Source organism: Mirounga angustirostris, unplaced genomic scaffold, assembly GCF_029215605.1.
Source record: "Mirounga angustirostris isolate CCGP_5_RB_7025 unplaced genomic scaffold, mMirAng1.0.hap1 SCAF_7, whole genome shotgun sequence".
Taxonomy (NCBI): domain Eukaryota; kingdom Metazoa; phylum Chordata; class Mammalia; order Carnivora; family Phocidae; genus Mirounga; species Mirounga angustirostris.
In genome coordinates, this window is record NW_026991715.1 from 111,632,454 (window position 1) to 111,650,281 (window position 17,828).

Genomic DNA, 17,828 nt, shown 5'->3' on the forward strand with positions numbered 1-17,828 from the left:
TGAATTCTAGGTACCAGTCTAAGCTGCCAGACACAACACACATCGATGGCCACATACCCATGCACTCTTCTGCCTGGTTCTACCACACGCTGAATCATGTATAGCAGCTAAAGGCCTGCTGAAACCTTCACCAAGGAGACTCACCCTATCTTGTGCTCACCCTATCTTGTCATTTTCAGTGTGCCCAGGCGGAGCTACGGTCTGGCCCCCTACTTACTCCAGGAAGGAACGCTGGGAATACCCCCATTCAGAAGTGACACCTGGCCCTCTGCCGCCGTCGCCTCACCACCACCAGATTCCACCCGTGATGCCGGACTCCACTGGCCTCTATGGGGGCTTCCCCTTCCCACTGGAGCTGGAAAACAAGCGGGCACCCCTCCCACCCCGTTACAGCAACCAGAACCTGGAAGATCTGATGCCCCCACGGCCCCCCAGTCCCCGGGAACACCTGCTGGCCCCCTGTCTCAACGAGTACACGGCCATCAGCTACTACCACTCACAGTTCCGGCAGGGAGGGGGAGGGCCCTGCCTGGCAGAGGGGGGCTACAAAGGGGTGAGTATGCGCCTCAGCCGGGCTGGGCCCTCTTATGCTGACTGTGAGGTTGGGGGTGGGCATCTCACAGGGCGGGGCCAGACCCAGGCTCCCGCCAACTATGAGGGCTCTGATATGGTGGAGAGTGATTATGGGAGCTGTGAGGAGGTTATGTTCTAGCTATCCTCAGAGGAAGGCAGGGAGGAAGCCAAGGACTTGGAGGAGTGAGTTGAGCATGGCTGGAAAAGTGGGAGGGAAGCCCCCATCCCCAGTCCAGGCTGCCATACCTTGAAATGTGCTCTTGCAGACCCCCAGCGAGTCCCTGAGGATGGAGGGAAGCTGAGGGTGGAGCTCCAAAAACAGCACAAGGGCCCTCAGCAGGAAGGGGAGGTACAGAACAGTTAACCCTGGGAAACCAGGACAAACTGATTCCTAGGATGGGCAACAGGCAGTCTGTCTCACTGCCCACCATCTCTCAGTCCCCAGGGAGGTGGTTCTGTCAGGGAGCATTCTGACAGCTGCCCACAGCTCCATTCTGGAGGCCATCCACCTGACAGGCACCTACTACATCAGCTACAGAGACAAGGTCCAGGGTCATCTGACCCTGGAGGGCCACAAGGCATCCTCTAGGGGCTGAGAGGTGAGCAGCAGGGGGGCAGGTCACCAAGTCACCTGTGCACCCTGCCTCGTTCACACATAATTGCAGCATCTGCTCCGTGTGAGGCACTGTGCTAGGCCTGGGGCGACAAGGGCACCCGAGGAGCATCACTTGGCCTCAGTCTCCTGGGGCCCCACTCCTCTAATGCAGAGTCCAAGGAACTTGCTCTGCCTCGTTAAGTCATATGACTTTCCACCAGGCAGTACCTGCCAGGATTCCTGCAGCCCTGAACCTTTTTGGTTAAGGAATTCAGACCTCATGGAACTCTGGGTTCTTCAGCCCAAGTTTCTCAAGCACTTTGGGCCAAAGGCAGGGAGGACCTATTCTTCATTTTTTAAAATTCTTAGGCACTTTTCAACCTTGCTGTCTGGATGAGTTGCCCCAAAGGGATTTTTCTTCCCTAGACACAAGGTACTAAGAACTCCCCATTCGGGGCATCAGGGAAGGGTGGAGGCGTGGAGCTGGACTTCAGTGTCCAGGCTGGACACTCTGCCTTTTCCTGCCCCTCCATCTCAGATGCCTGCCAATCTAAGTGTTACCTGCAGTGACTCAACCCTATGCATGGAGGGTCAATGTGGGCACGTGTCTGCACATGTGGGCACCTCATGTATAGATGTGTGTACATGTGTAGAGTGTATGTAGCCAGGAGTGGCAGGGACCAGAGAATTCTGGTGGCCTTGCCACTCCCGCCCCTACCAATCCCTTTCTCCGGTCCACTGATTTTTCATTTGTGTTGTTTCTGGAGGCAAAAATCAAAAGGATGAGCAACAGAGACTCTCACCCACAGGGTTGCTGCTGACAGAGGGAGCTCTGTGGGTGAGGGCGTATTCATTCAAATGGCTCACAGCTGTGTGTGTAACTGTGCATGTGAGTGACAGAATGCACAGTTTCACTGGCCATTTGTTATTTTTTTTTAATAATAAAGAGTCTTTTTTACGGTTATTTTGTATGTCACTTGTCCTGCTTGGGGTTGGGTCAGGGGAAGGGCACGAGGGTCTACGAGCCCTGCCAAGCTGAGGTTCAAGGAATTTGGGGGCTAGACGGGACCCTTGAGGTCATCAAGCACCGTGATTCCCAAACCTAGCAAAATGGCTAAAATATAGATCTGTGAGCCCCAGAGCCAGACAAAAAAATCAGAACCTCTGGGGGCAGGGCCCAGAAAACTCTTCAGGGAAAACACCTCTAATTCCAACACAACTGCCCACAGTTAGTGGACAAGTCCACTAATCAGCAGGTGCGTGAATGGCCTGGGACAAGACTTCAGGACTGCCGACCCTGGCCAGCACCCTCTGCACCACATGGCACTGGACGGGGAGAGTGAGCTTTATAGCACAGGGCTCGGGAAGCCAGCCCTCATGGTGCCCGGAGCCAGCCTACGGCTACTGCTCCACGGCTCACTCCCAAGGCCCAGCCGGAGGTGAACATCACCGGGCAGCTGTGACACAGGCCTTGCAGGAGACACCGAGACTGGAAAGCCCAGTCCCTGCCGAGGAGTTCCCGGTGCAGGTGGGCAGAGAAGGCACATCCATGAGAGGCACCCCAGCACACTGTGGCTCTGGGGCTGGACATGCTCTGTTCCAAACCCCCTCTGCCACACACCAGTGTGGCCTCAGGCAGGTATGAATTGGCTTCCTGTTGTTTAGAAGCATAAACAATAAATGGTGACCATTATACTAGGAAATAATACCAGATAGTATGTAGGTAAGATTAACTTATCAGAACTGTGCAGGAAAGCATATATAAGAAAGTCCAATGTTGCCCCGACTTCTGTTTTGCTTATCACTTAATTTACGATTTTTGTTCTAATACCACCTGTATCATTATATACTTAATAATTTTCTTTTAGTGCATTCCAACTTTAAAAAAATATTTTTATTCACCTTAAAATGACACATCCATAAACTAAAGGACTTGAAAGTTACTATTTTTTCTAGAACACATGAAAACACATAAACATTCAGACTTTTAAAATGACTGTCCAGGGTCTGCTCAATCATCTTTGGGAAATTCTGATCTAGTGCATCTTCATTCCTGATGTTCCTCATCCCAGGGCCCACAGAGGAGAAGGGTTTGTCTGAGGTCCTGCAGCTAACACTTCACAGAGATAAGACCCACATTCAGGTCTGCACCCAGCCTGGTTATCTCCCTAAAACACAACTTGCTCTCCACCTTCAGGAAGGGGGAGCCTCTCTCCACCCAGCCCACCTTTCCAGAACAGGCCCCTCCTTCCCTTTGTCTTCCCGAGCCTGCACCTTCACCTGTCAACCACCAGAGGGCGCTCTGGGATCAAGACAGCCTACTGGGCTGTGATAGACTCCAAGGTTTTCAGGGAAACTCTCCCATCTCAAGCCCCTGGGGCTCTGGTTCCAAACGTCCCGAGTCTTACACAGCATAACAGTGGCAAAGAAAGGCAAAGATACAGGTTTCCTGACCTCCAGCCTGGGCATTTTTACAGTTCACCATAATCCTCTTCACTACCACTGCTCACTGGCACTTGCTATATGGCAGGTGCTGTGCAAGCACTTGACAGGTCTTGTCTCATTTAATCCTCACAGAAACCCCATGAGGTAAGTACTGTTGTCTCCATTCACAGGCAGAGGGACAGAGACACACATAAATTAGGTGGTTTGTAACTTATGTTAGTGACTTAAAGTGAGGTCACCCGGTTCATGGGTGACAGGGCCAGGATTTAATCTGGGGCGTCTGACTCCCGATATTTGCCTTACATTTGGGTCCATGACATAGGACATCAGGGGATGGAGGAACAGCAGCAAGGAGGACTGAGAGGGCTTAGTCTAATGAGCTCATAGGCCAAGAGTATCACCGTAATTCTAAGTGGTATTAACAGACAAAGTGTCTGGATCCTGGGAGGTGGGGTCAGCTCAACCCCAAGCCACTTGTGTGATCCAGTTCTGAGACTGGATGTTAAGAGTGCCGCAGCAACCTTGAGCATTGCTAGACAGCAAGCAGGACAGGTGGAAGTGAGGACTCACAACCATGTCCAGGGTGGGAGGGCAGATGGAATCCACTGGACAACAGCAAAGGAGTTGTGAGCCCGCTCATTCAGAGGGCTGTGGTGGAGGCCTGCACAACTATACCAGCACATGGGGTTTATCAAGGCCTAACAGAGAAAGCCAATGTATCTTCTAGAAATTGGAGCAGTGCTCTGGAGGGGACACATTGAGGTCTTGGCGGGGAGGACTGAGGCCAGGGCTAGAACCTCAAAATGAGTAGCTGGGTGAAGAAGGGCAGAGCCCTAGCCCTTGGGGAGGAAAACCATTCTCTTTTGGACCGAAGATTATGGAGATTCTAAAAGACAGAAAGAGAAAAATACAGTATATAAAGTTTTGAGATATGGAGTGATTTGCCCAAGGCCCACGGCTGGTTTGGTATAGAACAGGTGGCCCTTCCTGATAGCCCATGGTGAACTGGTGAATGCCAGCCTATGAGGGCATCTGGGCCCAGGTGCTGGACAACAACCCACATTTCAGTGTCTAAGGACAGACTTTAGAAGACCTCAGGCAGCCTCTGCTAGCTCTGTCTTGAGGAGAGGCACAAGAGGTCTCACCAAGTAAAGAGCAGGAACTTTCTCAAGGACCCAGCTGGGAAAAGACAAGCCTTTAGAATTTTCTTAAGATTCCTCAACAAATCTACAGGGTCCAACCAAGGAAAGTGCTTGGTTAGACTGATACAAAACTAAAAGTATATATAACGATGTCAACTCCTTAGAGGCCAGGCTCCATTCCCTACTAAAGGAAACCACACTGAATTTAGTAACCAGCTAATTCCAGATACAAGATTAGCCCGCACAGACAAGGACTGGAAGATCAAGCCCGATCCGATCAATGCCTCCAGCAGCCCATGATCTAGGGAGTGACCAAGTAGTCACAGCTTTCTAGCATAAGTAGAGAGGAGGCTAGCCAGAGAAGGGATGTTACTGCTCTGCTGAGGAGGGAGTCATAAATTATGACTGACGTAGCCAGGGACGATTCTAAAGAGGAGCAGCCATCTGAGCTGGATCTTAAAATTGAGCTTCAGATTTTGCACAGAGAAGGGCCAGCCAGGCTAAGGGAAAAGCCCACAGCAAAGGCCTAGAGGTTTTAAGTATTTGGGCAATAGTGGGTAGTCCTCATATGTTGGGGTTGGAGTGTGGGAGGACTTAGGCATCCAGACTGGGGCCTGGAAATGTCCCCTGTCCACTGAGGGTTGTGAGTAACAGAGTTAGTGGCAGAGAGGCAGATCTCAGGGGCAGTACGAGGTTTGCAGTCAGACAGACCTGGCTCCACCACTCAGAAAATGTGTGTTCTCGGTTAAGTTATTTAACCTTTTATGCCTCAGTCTGCGAAGTGGGGATATTACCAGCGCCTTCCCTCACTGGACATGAGTATTAGAAGAGAATACAGGTAATGTGCTTAGCGTAGTTGGCATAGTAAAGGCTCAAAAGATGTTATATATTTTATCACTACTATTAAAAAGGCAGATCTTTTTGCAGCATCCATAACCACACACTTACCTTTGTTCCATGGCCAAGATAAAAAAAAAAAAAAATCCCTCCAGCTAGGGGTAAGAAGGAGCTTAAATGTATTAAGGCAGTAGTTCTCAATAGGAGAGGGGGATGATTTCCACTCCCAACCCCCCACACAAGGGTACCTTTGGCAATGTCTGGAGACACTTTGGATTCCACAACTGGCATTTAGTGGCTAGAGACCAGGGATGTTGCTAAACATCCTACAATGCACAGGACATTCTCCACAACAAAGAATTATTTACCCCCAAATGTACATAATACCAAAGTTGAGAAACTGTCCTAAGGAAACACGTGCAGGCTTTATGCAGCACTTTAGCAGCTGGGAACCTGGCCTGAGGCAAAAGTACACTTATGCCAAGAATAGCAGTTATGGCATATGGTTTTGCTCATTTACAAAAAGGCATCATTCTGGAGTCTGGGTGAGAACAAAACAATATATAAAAAGAATAACATACCATGACTAAGTAGGATTTAATCCAGGTAAGCAAGGCTGGTTCAATATTGAAAAATCAATCAATTTAATCTACCATATCAATAAGTGAAAAAAGAAAAATTGTAAGATCATGTCAATTGATGAAGAAAAAAAATTTGACCAAATTCACCTATTCATGATTTTTTTTTAAATCTCTCAGTACAGACATAGAGGGAAACTTCCATAAAAATCTTAAAGCTTATATTATACTTAAGGGTGAAAGACTGAATGTTCTCTCTGTAAGATCAGAGACAAGACTAGAATGTTTACTGTCACCAACTCCTTTTTTTAACATAGTCCTAGAAGTTCTAGCTATTGCGGTAAGAAAAAAAAAAGTATACAGGATGGGAAAAAAAGGAAATACAACTATCTCTGTATGCAAACAACATAACTGTCTACACAGAACATCCCAAGAAATCTAGACAAAAACTCATAGAACTACTGAGTACAGACAGGCTGTAGGACACAAGATTAACATGCAAAAATCAGTTGCATTTCTACAGACTACCAATGAACACATGGAAATAGAAATTAAAAACACATTACCATTTACAATTGCTCCAAAGAAAACTAAATACTTAGGGGTATATCCAACAAAACATTTACAAGATCTGGTAAATGGCTAAAATAAAAAATAATGACAATACCAAATGCTGACGAGTATGTGGAGAAACTAAGTAACTCACACATTGCTGGTAGAAATGTAAAATGGTATGGCCACTCTGGAAAATGGCTCGGAAGTTCCTTTTAAAACTAAGAATGGGCTTACATACAACTCAGCAATTGCCCTCTTGGATATATATCCCATAGAAATAAAAACATTTTCATGCAGGAACTTGTACCCGAGTGAATATTCATAGCAGCTTTATCTATAATAGCCAGACCTGGAAATGATGCAGATTTCTTTCCATGAGTGAATGGTTAAAACAACTGTGGTACATCCATACCATGGAATATGACTTCACAATAAAAAAAAAAAAGACAAACTATTAATATAGGCAACAACTTGAATGATCATCAAGGAAATTATACTGAGTGAAAGAAACCAATCTCAAAAGGATACATACCGTGTAATTCAATTTATATGACATTTGTGAAGTAACATAATGACAGAGATGAAGAACAGATTAGTGGTTGCCCAGGTTTGGGGATGTAGGGGGAGCAGAGGAGGTGAGTGTGTCTCTATAAAGGGGCAGCATGAAGGAGTCTTGTGGTGATGGTCCAGATAAGCATCTTGACTGGGGTGGTGGAAGCTACACATACGATAAAATTGCTTACAGCTACACACGCAAAGACACACACACATGTGCAAGTGAGTGCATATGTGACTGGAGAAGTCTGAATGAGCTCTATATATTGTGTCAATGTCAGTTTCCTGGTTTTGGTCATGTAATATAGTTATACAAGATTTTAACATTGGGGGAGACTGGAAGAAGGGCGCGCTGGACTTCCCTATACATTTCTTTGTACGTGTGAGTCCATAATTACTTCAAAACAAAAAGCTTTACAATTTTTAAGAAAGCTAAATTTTAAAATACATCACTAAAGAAGACAGACCAATGGCAAATAAGTCAGGAAAAGGTGCAGGACATAACTAGTCATTAGGCAAATGCAAATTAAAACCACAAAGAAGTACTACTATAGGGGCGCCTGGGTGGCTCAGTCGTTAAGCGTCTGCCTTCAGCTCAGGTCATGATCCCAGGGTCCTGGGATCGAGCCCCACACTGGGCTCCCTGCTCGGCGGGAAGCCTGCTCTCCCTCTCCCGCTCCCCCTGCTTGTGTTCCTGCTCTAGCTATCTCTCTCTCTGTCAAATAAATAAATAAAAAATCTTAAAAAAAAAAAAAGAAAGTACTACTATATACCCATTAAGCTGGCTAAAATTTAAAAGACCATTATATGAAGTACTGGTGAACATATGGAGCAACTGGAGCTTTTAAGAACTGTTGGTAGGAATCCAAAATAGCAGAGTCACTCCGGAATAACAATTTTTCAATTTCTTATAAAGTTATTATACACTTACCATACAAACCCACAATTCCACTCCTAGGTATTTACCCAAGAGAAATGAAAACATATGTCTCCACAAAGGTCTGTACATGAATATTTATAGCAGCTTTATTCATCATAGCCGAAAACTGGAAGCAACCCAAATGTCCAACAATCGGTGAATGAATAAACAAATTATGGCTCATCCATACAATGGAATATTATTTGGCAATAAAAAGAAATAAACCTAATGATACAAGGCACGATACAGATAATATAGAAAGCATTATCCTAAGTCAAAGAAGCCAGACACAAAGGACTCCATACTTGATGGTTGCATTTATATGACATTCTAGAAAAGGCAAAACGAGAGACAGAAAAATCATATCCGTTGTTGCCAAGGGTCAAGTGAGCATGGGGATGGAACTGACTACAAAGGGGCACAAGGGAACTTTTTAGGGTAAAACAAACATTCCATATCTTGATTGAAATAGTAGTCAAATGCATTTGTCAAAACTCATCAAACTGTACACTTAAGAAACAGCTGCATTTTACTACATGTAGATTATACTCCAATTTTTTTCCCCCAAAATGAGTGAGGGGAGGGAGACCAATGACCAAGGGTCTAGTGAAGTGTACCAGTTAAAGATACACACAGTTTCTTGCATACGTCTGCAACAGGCGGAATCTGAGGAAGCAAGCCTACTTAGCAAAGAGCCCCAAGTTTAGGGTCCAAATTCAGTCCACTGTCACTCAATTTATGCCTCCAGCAGTGCAGTGGCTTACCTTGAGGGCCCTTGTTACCTGGAAGGAGGGGTTATAGCCATTAAGTGTAAACATAAGCAGGAACAAACATGTGAAAAGGTGAACAATCTAAAAAGCTTTGAATGCTCTCCACAAAGGAAGTGAGTGAGATATGACTATAATGAATGGACGCAAAACCACAAAACAAGTAAAACTGCTTCTGAGTCTTGGTTTTCTTCAATTCGGCTAATGTTTCAGAAAATGCTTCATAAGCTCTCATGCCAAGAAATTCAGAACATTCTCTCTAACCCTCACAATAATCCCTAAAGGTGGACCTCCCTCCTGAGGCTGTAACAAAGAGGGGGAGGCAGTCAGTGCCTTTGGGAAGCACTTGGGTTCTGGAATCACAGGGCTTGCTGCGGTGTATATCCTAATGCTGCCACTTAAGGGTTGATGACTTGGAACGGTCACTGAATCCCTGTGACCCCGAGTTCCAGAAATAATACTGGTAATCAAAAGGAGTCATAATACATTCCCTGCCTTCCTCTCTCCGTAAAGTGCTATACTTCAGTAGTGTGCCTTGAGGCCTCTGCTTTTAAACGAGTCTAATTCAGTAGCCCCCCAAGATTGGTTTTCAGATCACCTAAGAAGCAGCTCAGATGGTCTTGTTTTCCCTTTTAATGTGACAACAGGGGACAGGAGTCACCTCTTCCACTGTTCTGAAATCAATCTCCCCACTGCAAATATATACATACATGGAGGGGGTGGGATTTCAAGGAATTGGCTTATGTGATGGTCAGGGCTGGCAAGTCCAAGATTTATAGGGCAGGCTACCAGGCTGGCAACTCTTGTACAGGAGGTGATGCTGCTGTCTTGAGGCAGAATTTCTTCTTCCCCATTTAGACCTCAGTTTTCCTCTTAAGGCCCTTCAACTGATTGGAATGAGGCCCACCCACATTTTGAGGATAAACTTTTACTTAAAGGCAACTGATTGTAGACATCAACCACATCTACAAAATAACTTCAGAGCGACACTTAGATTAGTGTTTGATTGAATAACTGGGTTATTCAACATTATAGCCCAGCCATGTTAACATGTGAAACTAACCATCATCCCTGTCAACTACGGTCATCTGAAATACACAGACGGGGCTGAGAGTTCCTACTCAAGTTTTCAAGAAAAGCAGGATTGTCTAACAAAAAAACAACTTCCCTTTCTTGGGAACTCTCAATTCCATAGGTGGTTGTACTGTTTGCACTACTCCCCCGGATGAGCTCTGTGACATAAACTACAAACATTTTGACCTAGTAAGAGCTAGTAAAGAGATCTGAGTGATATTTAAAAAGAAAAAAAGGTGAAAACAAAGATGCAGACCGAAACCTCTCAAAAATAAAAAATAAAACTCATTTATTGATAAAAGAAAAGTTTAACACATGATCCATTTGCAGAACCCAAAACAAATTCTTCTGGGAGCTCCTGCATGGTCTACATCTCTACACATACCATGTGAGAAATAGACACCCACGTAGGCACACACGCAGGATGATATATGTGGTCCTGTCTGGCTACCAAGACCTGGGGATGGTAGTTTCTCATATTCATCTTATTCACACACTCATTGACATGGTTTACAAGAGAGTTACATGATTTTATTGTTCACTAAAACAAAACAGCTTCCCCAGCATCACCTTGATTTAAACAAAAGAACACAGCTTAAAACAGGCACCCTCCACCCTCATCCCCCACTCCCCACTCTGGTAACCACATATCAGCACCACTTACATCCCCTGGCCTGAGAATGGCCCAGTGGTACAAAGAACAGGGAAGAAATATCACAAGCTGATGCTGTCAGAGCAAAGAGCATTGCAAACAGCAGGACTAATTAAATTGTCTAAAAGTGTTGACCATGATTTTCAAAGACAAACCACACCCTCTCCTTTTCCCCTAATGGTCTTGGAGATTTGTAATGTACTTTGGAAAATTTAATTCTAAGGCAGACTTGGAGCCGACTCCCTAATCACGTCATGCCACTGACACTTTGTGTCTCTGCTGTCAGGAAGTAGCTTCGAGTTCCGATCAGGGCTGATGCTGGGGCCCGCCTTAACATCGATCAGCTATGAAATAAAACCCACTGATACGGAGTTGTGCCTCGGGGCCTCCGCTTTTAAACGAGTCTGTGAGTAATGAGTGAATAGAGAGAGCTGTAAACAGACACAAAGTGAGATTTTGCACTTCCAAAAAACATGAGGTGAATATGTAGTGTTAAACAGAGATGATATTCTATAATTTAGGAAGGGAGACATTTGAGAAGAAAAAAGTAAGCTAGGAGAACAGGGAAGAGGGACAGATTTCCTAAGGTTCCTTCCTGGGATCATCGCTTTAAGACAACTGAAAAAATGGCAAATTGTACCTTTCATGGGGGTGGAGTAAGTAGTGAGCACCAGCCAATGAATTTGGCTGGAGAGGTGAGTGGCAGAGATGGAAGGCTGAGCTGCGGGTTCTGAGCTAAGAGCCGCCACACATTCACATATATCTGACCAAGGTTTGTACAGCTGAAGGGCTCCTAGCATAAATAATGACACTTGTGAATGGTGACAACTTCTAGGAAAATTAAACAGAAGACGCCAGATCATACTCTCCCCAGCAAATACCTGCATGTAAGAGGAGGTACGTTGCCAGAAGAGAGGTGGACACCTCCCGACAGCAGCATTTACAGGAGGGAACAAGGGGCTCGGAAAAGCTACCTCAGAGCTCATGGAAGTCTGAGGTTGCACTGGGGAGCCCGGGGGAGGGACACAGCGCCTGACAGTAGTGGGCCAGAAAGCTGCACATTTTGCCTGTGGCCCTGCAGATGCAGCCTCGCACTGCAGAGAGCCTCGCTCTGTTGCTCCTTGACCAGACTTCTGGTCGTGCTGGGCCTTCTTACCAGGCACCAGGGCGGGGGCACGGGGAGAACCCAGGCAGCTGGTTCCTAAAGAGCCCTGGGAAGATACCAGGGCAGGCTCCCTGACTGAAGAAGCCTCGTGGGCAGAAGAGTAAGCTTCCCTGAGCTGGCGCAGAGGGCTACTTCCAGGAGAAGAGAAAGGGCTTCCTCTTACTTCCATCTTCTGGCTGGCCCTTGACTTTACACCTAAGTGCACAACCGGAAAGGCCCACCAACAGGATGCACCCTGCCTAGGTCTTCTGAAGCAGCAGGAGCACAAGAAAAAGAACAAACAGGGAGAGGGCCACGCCAAATTAGCTTCCAGAAGCCCCAAAGCTAGTGCCATCTCTCCTACACACCACATTTTCCAGGCCAGGGACCCTGAAGCAATAATTTGCATTTTGCAAAATGCACAGTTTTGTACTGCCCAGTCCTCAGATCCAGTCTTACAACCCACCTGGACAGGACGGCCTCTAGCAGCTCCCCAAGTCACAGAAGCTGTGGGCAGGACACACATCTGATCCTTCTACTGGCCCACGCCTTCTCACTGCGAACAACTCTCAGGACTGCGGTGGAAAGACAGCTGGAGCCTGGGGCTTGCACAGAGAAGAGGACAATCCTTGAACCCACTTTGGTAACTTCTAGGCCAGAGGCTTCACAGGGAAGGGCCACTGCCACCTCCAGTTAGAGCCTCGGTCATATAAGCACCTGCTGGTGACCACAGAAAGGGTGGGTGAAAAGTATCATGCTCCTAAGGGAGACCAAATCACAACTGATCACATCTCTCTAACTTAATAAATTATGAGTAGGTTGGGAGTCACTGCAATGAGAACGTAGTTTTGGAAAAGAAGAGAAAGAAAAAGCTAGGGCTAGGATGTGTGTGTGTGGGAGGTTATGAGCTTTGGTGAAACACAAAAGAACAAGACCCCTGATGAATTTGTGCTACTCTCTAACTTGCAGGGTGAACTGCATCTCTAAGGAAGTAAGAGCTTGGGGACAGGAGTGGAGGACAGCACGCCCCTATTCCATGTGCATGAACACACATACACACACACACACACACACACAGAGCTCAGGGGATGGAGAGCTAATGAATGCCCTCCTGAAATAGTTCTCACACCAAGAGGGGAGAAGAGGCAGCCAAAACGAAGGCAATGCACCTTTCTCTGCTTTCTCTGCAGTTTGTTCCCAAATCTGAAGGCTGACCTTGAGATGAGCCACCCCTGAGGCTATTTCTGACACTCAGGGAGGCATGCAGGGGAGGGACGGGGTCACAATTAGTGTTTAGAACACAGGGGACTGAAGTCCCTACCAAGTGGTTCCCTTTAGAAGTCTAGGTTGTGGAGGCAGCTTGGGGCAAGGCACTGCTGCTGCCCTGGCCTCGTTGACTGTAAACAACCAAGCACCACACATAGTGTCAGACCAGCTGCTTCTTAGTTCTATGAACTTAATTTCACACTCTCTGTGCACACTGGCCTCATCTTCTCACCCACGGCAAAGTGTGGGTGTCTTCCCGACATGCTGGCAACCGAATGCTACCGTGCCCTGTGCCTGTCAGGGGCTGAGGCTGAAAAACAGGCCTGAATGCACAAAGTGGCCCATTTTATAAGCCCCCCATGGACAGAAGCACATCCCACTCGGCCATCCTTTCCTCGGCCTCGTGCACTGGCAAACATATCCTGAGTCCTTCATATCTTCTCAATATGAAATCAGGCTGGTCAGTGGGAGGTAAAGTATACACCTCCCCACAGAGGTACACATTTAGGTGATCCTGATTAAAACCTTTGGGGTACTCAGCCAAGAATGCTGAGGACCTAAGCACACATTTCCTGGAGCAAGTTTCTTTTCAGCAGGAGAAGCCTAGTAAAAGTTTACTGAGGAAGGAACAACTCACAATAACCCCAGATCTAGAGACAGAGTCTAAAAACAAAAGCTGATTTTAAATAAAATATAAATATTTTCAATTTAGGCAGCACTTGATACCTTTCAGAAGCTAAAGCAACTAAGAATACAACATTGTGACCCATGCGAGGAATTCAGAGAAGGTGTTGCCGAGGGTCACAAGCCAGAGAGAGTAAAGATTAAAAGCTCCAGCTTTGGGGGCTGGTTTTAAACTAGTAGGTAGGTCCAGACATCTCCTGGAGACTTGAATAGGTAGGAGGATACTGAGGTAAAATATTTGGGAGAGGTCTGAGAAAGAGATAGGTCCAGCCTTATAAGGAGAGGGGGTTCCCACTCATTTAATCCAGGCCTGGGCCTGGAAAGGAGAAAACATGAGGTGGGGGATGCTAAGATTTTTAAATAAAGTGAGCTGTGCAACAGGAATAATTTGGGACAGAAAGGAGGGGGGCAGGTAAGGGAGACATGATGAGGGAAAAAAGTTTAAAAGTTCTAGGTTAAATTAAGTACAAATGAACAGGGATGGCACGGCCACTAAGAGGGACCTCTGCATATCTGCTACCCACTCTTTCCCCTGCCCTCAGCCCCACCTGGTCCAGGGTACCGAGGTATCAGGTAGAGGGGTTCCCTGACAGCAACCTTGCCTCTCCCCAGAGCCTGAACCCTACCAGAGGCTCTGGGGCCAGGTGCTGGGGAACACACAGGGGTGGGGTGGGCAGCTGTAGGGAATGCACCCAGATCGCTATACAAAGGCACCGGTGGAGTTGATGAAGATGGGAGCACTGCTTGGCTGGATCAGTTCGTAGAGGGCCTCATACGTCCCCACCACAAAGCCCACGAAGCCCAGGATGCTGATCAGGGCGTCCTTGGCGATGGTGAGGGGGCTCATGCCCTCTGAGTAGTAGGTGGTGATCTCCAGGAGGGGCGGAATGATGAGGGCCAGGGCACTGCTGCTCACGGACCCCACCAAGGAGATGACCAGGTCCAGGCGGGGAATGAGGATGGCCAAGATGCCTGCAGGAGAGAGGACATGTCTGTTCAAGACTGCCCAGAGCTGGAAGAGACCTCCTCACTGTTGAACAAATTTAGCTAAAGTGTCCTTCATCTCAAATGGAGAGCTCTGCAGGAACTCAGACATTATCCAGTCCAATCTCTCATTCCACAGATGAGAAAACAAATGCCCACAGGTGTGGAACAACCTGGTCTCACTGCAAGGTCGGCAGAACTGGGACTGGAACCCAGATCTCCTGGCTTTCAGCTTTTTCTGCTACAGGACATGACTTCCATCTTTCTGAAGCAAACGAACAAAATTACATTCCAGGGCAGTCTGGTCCCTACCAGGGGAGAGAGGCTGGAGCAGAAAAGGAGGTGGACTATTTCTGAGCGACTGGTCATTTTTGTACCACTGAGGGTACCTCCGTCACAAACATCTCTACTTAACTGACAAGGAACAAAACAGGGGGAAAAAGCCGTCCTGGAACGATACCACGGATAAACCCCATTTCACGGAGCATTTTCCTACAGGGCAAGTAGAAGCAATTCAGGGTGCAGGCTGACCTGAGGAGCCAGGCCCCACACAATGACTACATGCCTATGCCAGGACAATCAAGCGGCTCCCACACCTGAAATGTAGGCCCGGGCATATGAGAGCGACGTGGAAGTGACACAGAATGGCGGGCTGCATTAGGAAATCCGTGGGCTTCCACACCCCGGCCCCAAGTGCCCCGCCGTCCAACTACGGGGAGGAGGCTCCACTGACCGCACTTACTCCAGTGCCCACTGGTCCCACCGTGCCCATCGGACTCAGCCTTCCACTGGGGTTGCGGAATGAAAGCCAATGTTTCACAAGTTGACGGAGGATTATGGGCTCTGGAATTAGGCTCTTGTCTCTGAATCCTGGCTCTGGCTGAGTGACACTGGGGGAAGTTACAGCGCCCTTTTATTCCCTGGTTTTCTTGTTGGCAAAATGAGGATACAAATGACTCCTGAGTCACAGAGAGATCATGATGATGAAATGAGCTGACACAGGCACTTACCACAAGGCCTGGCATACAACAGGCTCCTAAGACAGTTCCTATCATCATTGCTAGTATATACATTGCTGCCCATGAAAAGTGCATCATTAACTCATTAGTAATCAAATGTATTTTGACGAATTATCTTCCCCCAGGCTCCAACTGGAGGTCCTCAGCATTGAGACTGGGATCCAGAGCATATATATCCCTGACCTCACTGATTCCCATCAGTTACGTCTTACATGGGAGCTTCTGTTCCAACTCCATTTCATAAAGCAATGTAGCCAAGTCATTCTGAGGAAGGCACCACAGTGGTGAGATTGCCAGAACACCTCAGTCCAAGGGTGCCAATCTTCCCTCAGGTCAATTTTACTCCTCTGATGGACTGCCTGCATTGATCACTGCTTCTTTGGCTGCGCTACAGATAAAAGGACTGGGTTGCATTTAGAAGCCAGGTTTTGTTGTTGTTGTTGTTGTTTTTAACTTTAAAAATAAAAAATTTTTTTAAATTTTATTTTATTATGTTATGTTAGTCGAAGCCAGGTTTTATGAGAAGCACTTGCTTTTAAACTGGAATAGCACTCCCTGCAGTAAGAGGAGAGGCAGGTGGGTCCAAGACTTACCAGGGGAGGGACAGATTCATCGCCTGTCTCACATTTATTCTGAAGCTATGTCAACTAAAATGAATTCAGTTCCTCATTCACACTGGCCACCTTTCAAGGATTTAACAGCTACCTATGCTTAACGGCTACCATCCTGGACAGCACAGACCCAGAGCACCTCCATCACGGCAGACCTTCAGTGTCTGGTAGACAGCACTGTGAGGCAGCCCCTCACTGGCTGAATCTGCCTCAGGTCCACGGATATATAACTTTACAACATTATTATCATCCCCAGAGAGGTTAAATGATAGAAAGTGACAGACCTGAGACTAGAATCCAGGGCCTCAAGCCCCTGGTATAGTCACATCACAGAGCTGACGATTAAGAAAAAATACAGGGGCGCCTGGGTGGCTCAGTAGTTAAGCATCTGCCTTCGGCTCAGGTCATGATCCCAGGGTCCTGGGATCGAGTCCCACATCGGGCTCTCTGCTCAGCGGGGAGCCTGCTTCTCCCTCTCCCACTCCCCCTGCTTGTGTTCCCTCTCTCGCTGTGTTTCTCTCTGTCAAATAAATAAATAAAATCTTTAAAAAAAAAATGCAAAATGATACCCGCAGGAGGGAGAAGAGGGGAGCTGGCTGATCAGCAGAAAGAGCCTGTCTGTGAAGAACGGGAGGAGTCAGATGGTGGGTTAACACTCACAGGGATACACCGCAATTGTTTAGCAGAGAACCGGTATACAACCAGCCCTGACTTCTCTCTGCTCTGCAAAGGAAGTAGGGCAAGGGTTTTGAAGCCTGATGACAAAAGGGAAAAGTGCTGCCCACTTTTCATGGGCAGCAATGTATATACTAGTATATATACTATATACAAGTACTAGTATATATACTATATACAAGGATACTGAGTCTCAGATCTGCCTCTGCCACGGTTTTACAGCCCCGGGGGCAATGCCTTCCTCTTTCCTTATTCTAGTGTCCAACCATAATGGCAAGTATCCATTAACACCTTCAGTGTTCTGAAGCCTTCAGAAAGTCCACAGAAAGTATAGGCTTTTAACTTGCCCTCCAAGTTAAAAATAGTCTGCTTCAGCCGTTAGCTCTTTCTAAATAGAGTTGGTGACCTCCCTCAGATCTTTAGGATTGAATTTGGAGGAAAGTTAAAAATATAGAAAGCTGATGACAAAATGATGGCTTTCTCATCATGGGCAACCGAATGCTCAACAAGAGTTGATCTGCTGTGTGACCCGGAAAAGGACACCTGCCCTCTCTGGGGCCTGGGTCTGCATCCGCCTACTGTCAACATCATAGTGATGGCTCCCATGGTTCCAATTCAAGGGAGTAGTGAGGTGGCAATGGCACCGAGGCAGCAATCAGAACTGAGCCCTAGGAGAAGCTGGTACAGGAAGGTGGCTAAGAGTGTGGGCTCTGGACTCAGAACCTGGGCTCTAATCTCAGCTCCACCACTAAC

At 47.0% G+C, this 17,828-nt stretch overlaps 2 protein-coding genes across 7 annotated transcripts in view; one reads left to right on the top strand and one right to left on the bottom strand.

Moving 5' to 3' along the window:
• The window catches only part of FAT2 (FAT atypical cadherin 2), a 63,410-nt gene extending 61,285 nt beyond the window's left edge, over nucleotides 1-2,125 (top strand). Inside the window, exon 23 of the mRNA XM_045902352.3 lies at nucleotides 180-2,125. Coding sequence (XP_045758308.2) covers nucleotides 180-712 — 533 coding nt within the window. The 3' untranslated portion in view covers nucleotides 713-2,125. The remainder of the gene's footprint in view (nucleotides 1-179) is intronic.
• Nucleotides 1-17,828, bottom strand: part of SLC36A1 (solute carrier family 36 member 1) — a 236,950-nt gene that overhangs the window by 181,284 nt on the left and 37,838 nt on the right. The window contains exon 11 of one of the 6 annotated variants that reach the window (XM_045902291.2): nucleotides 8,743-14,758. The exons of the other annotated variants lie outside the window; for them this stretch is intronic. Within the exon in view, the coding sequence (XP_045758247.1) occupies nucleotides 14,487-14,758 (272 nt within the window). The 3' untranslated portion in view covers nucleotides 8,743-14,486. Of the gene's footprint in view, nucleotides 1-8,742; nucleotides 14,759-17,828 lie in introns of those variants that run through there. 6 annotated transcript variants of the gene reach the window in all.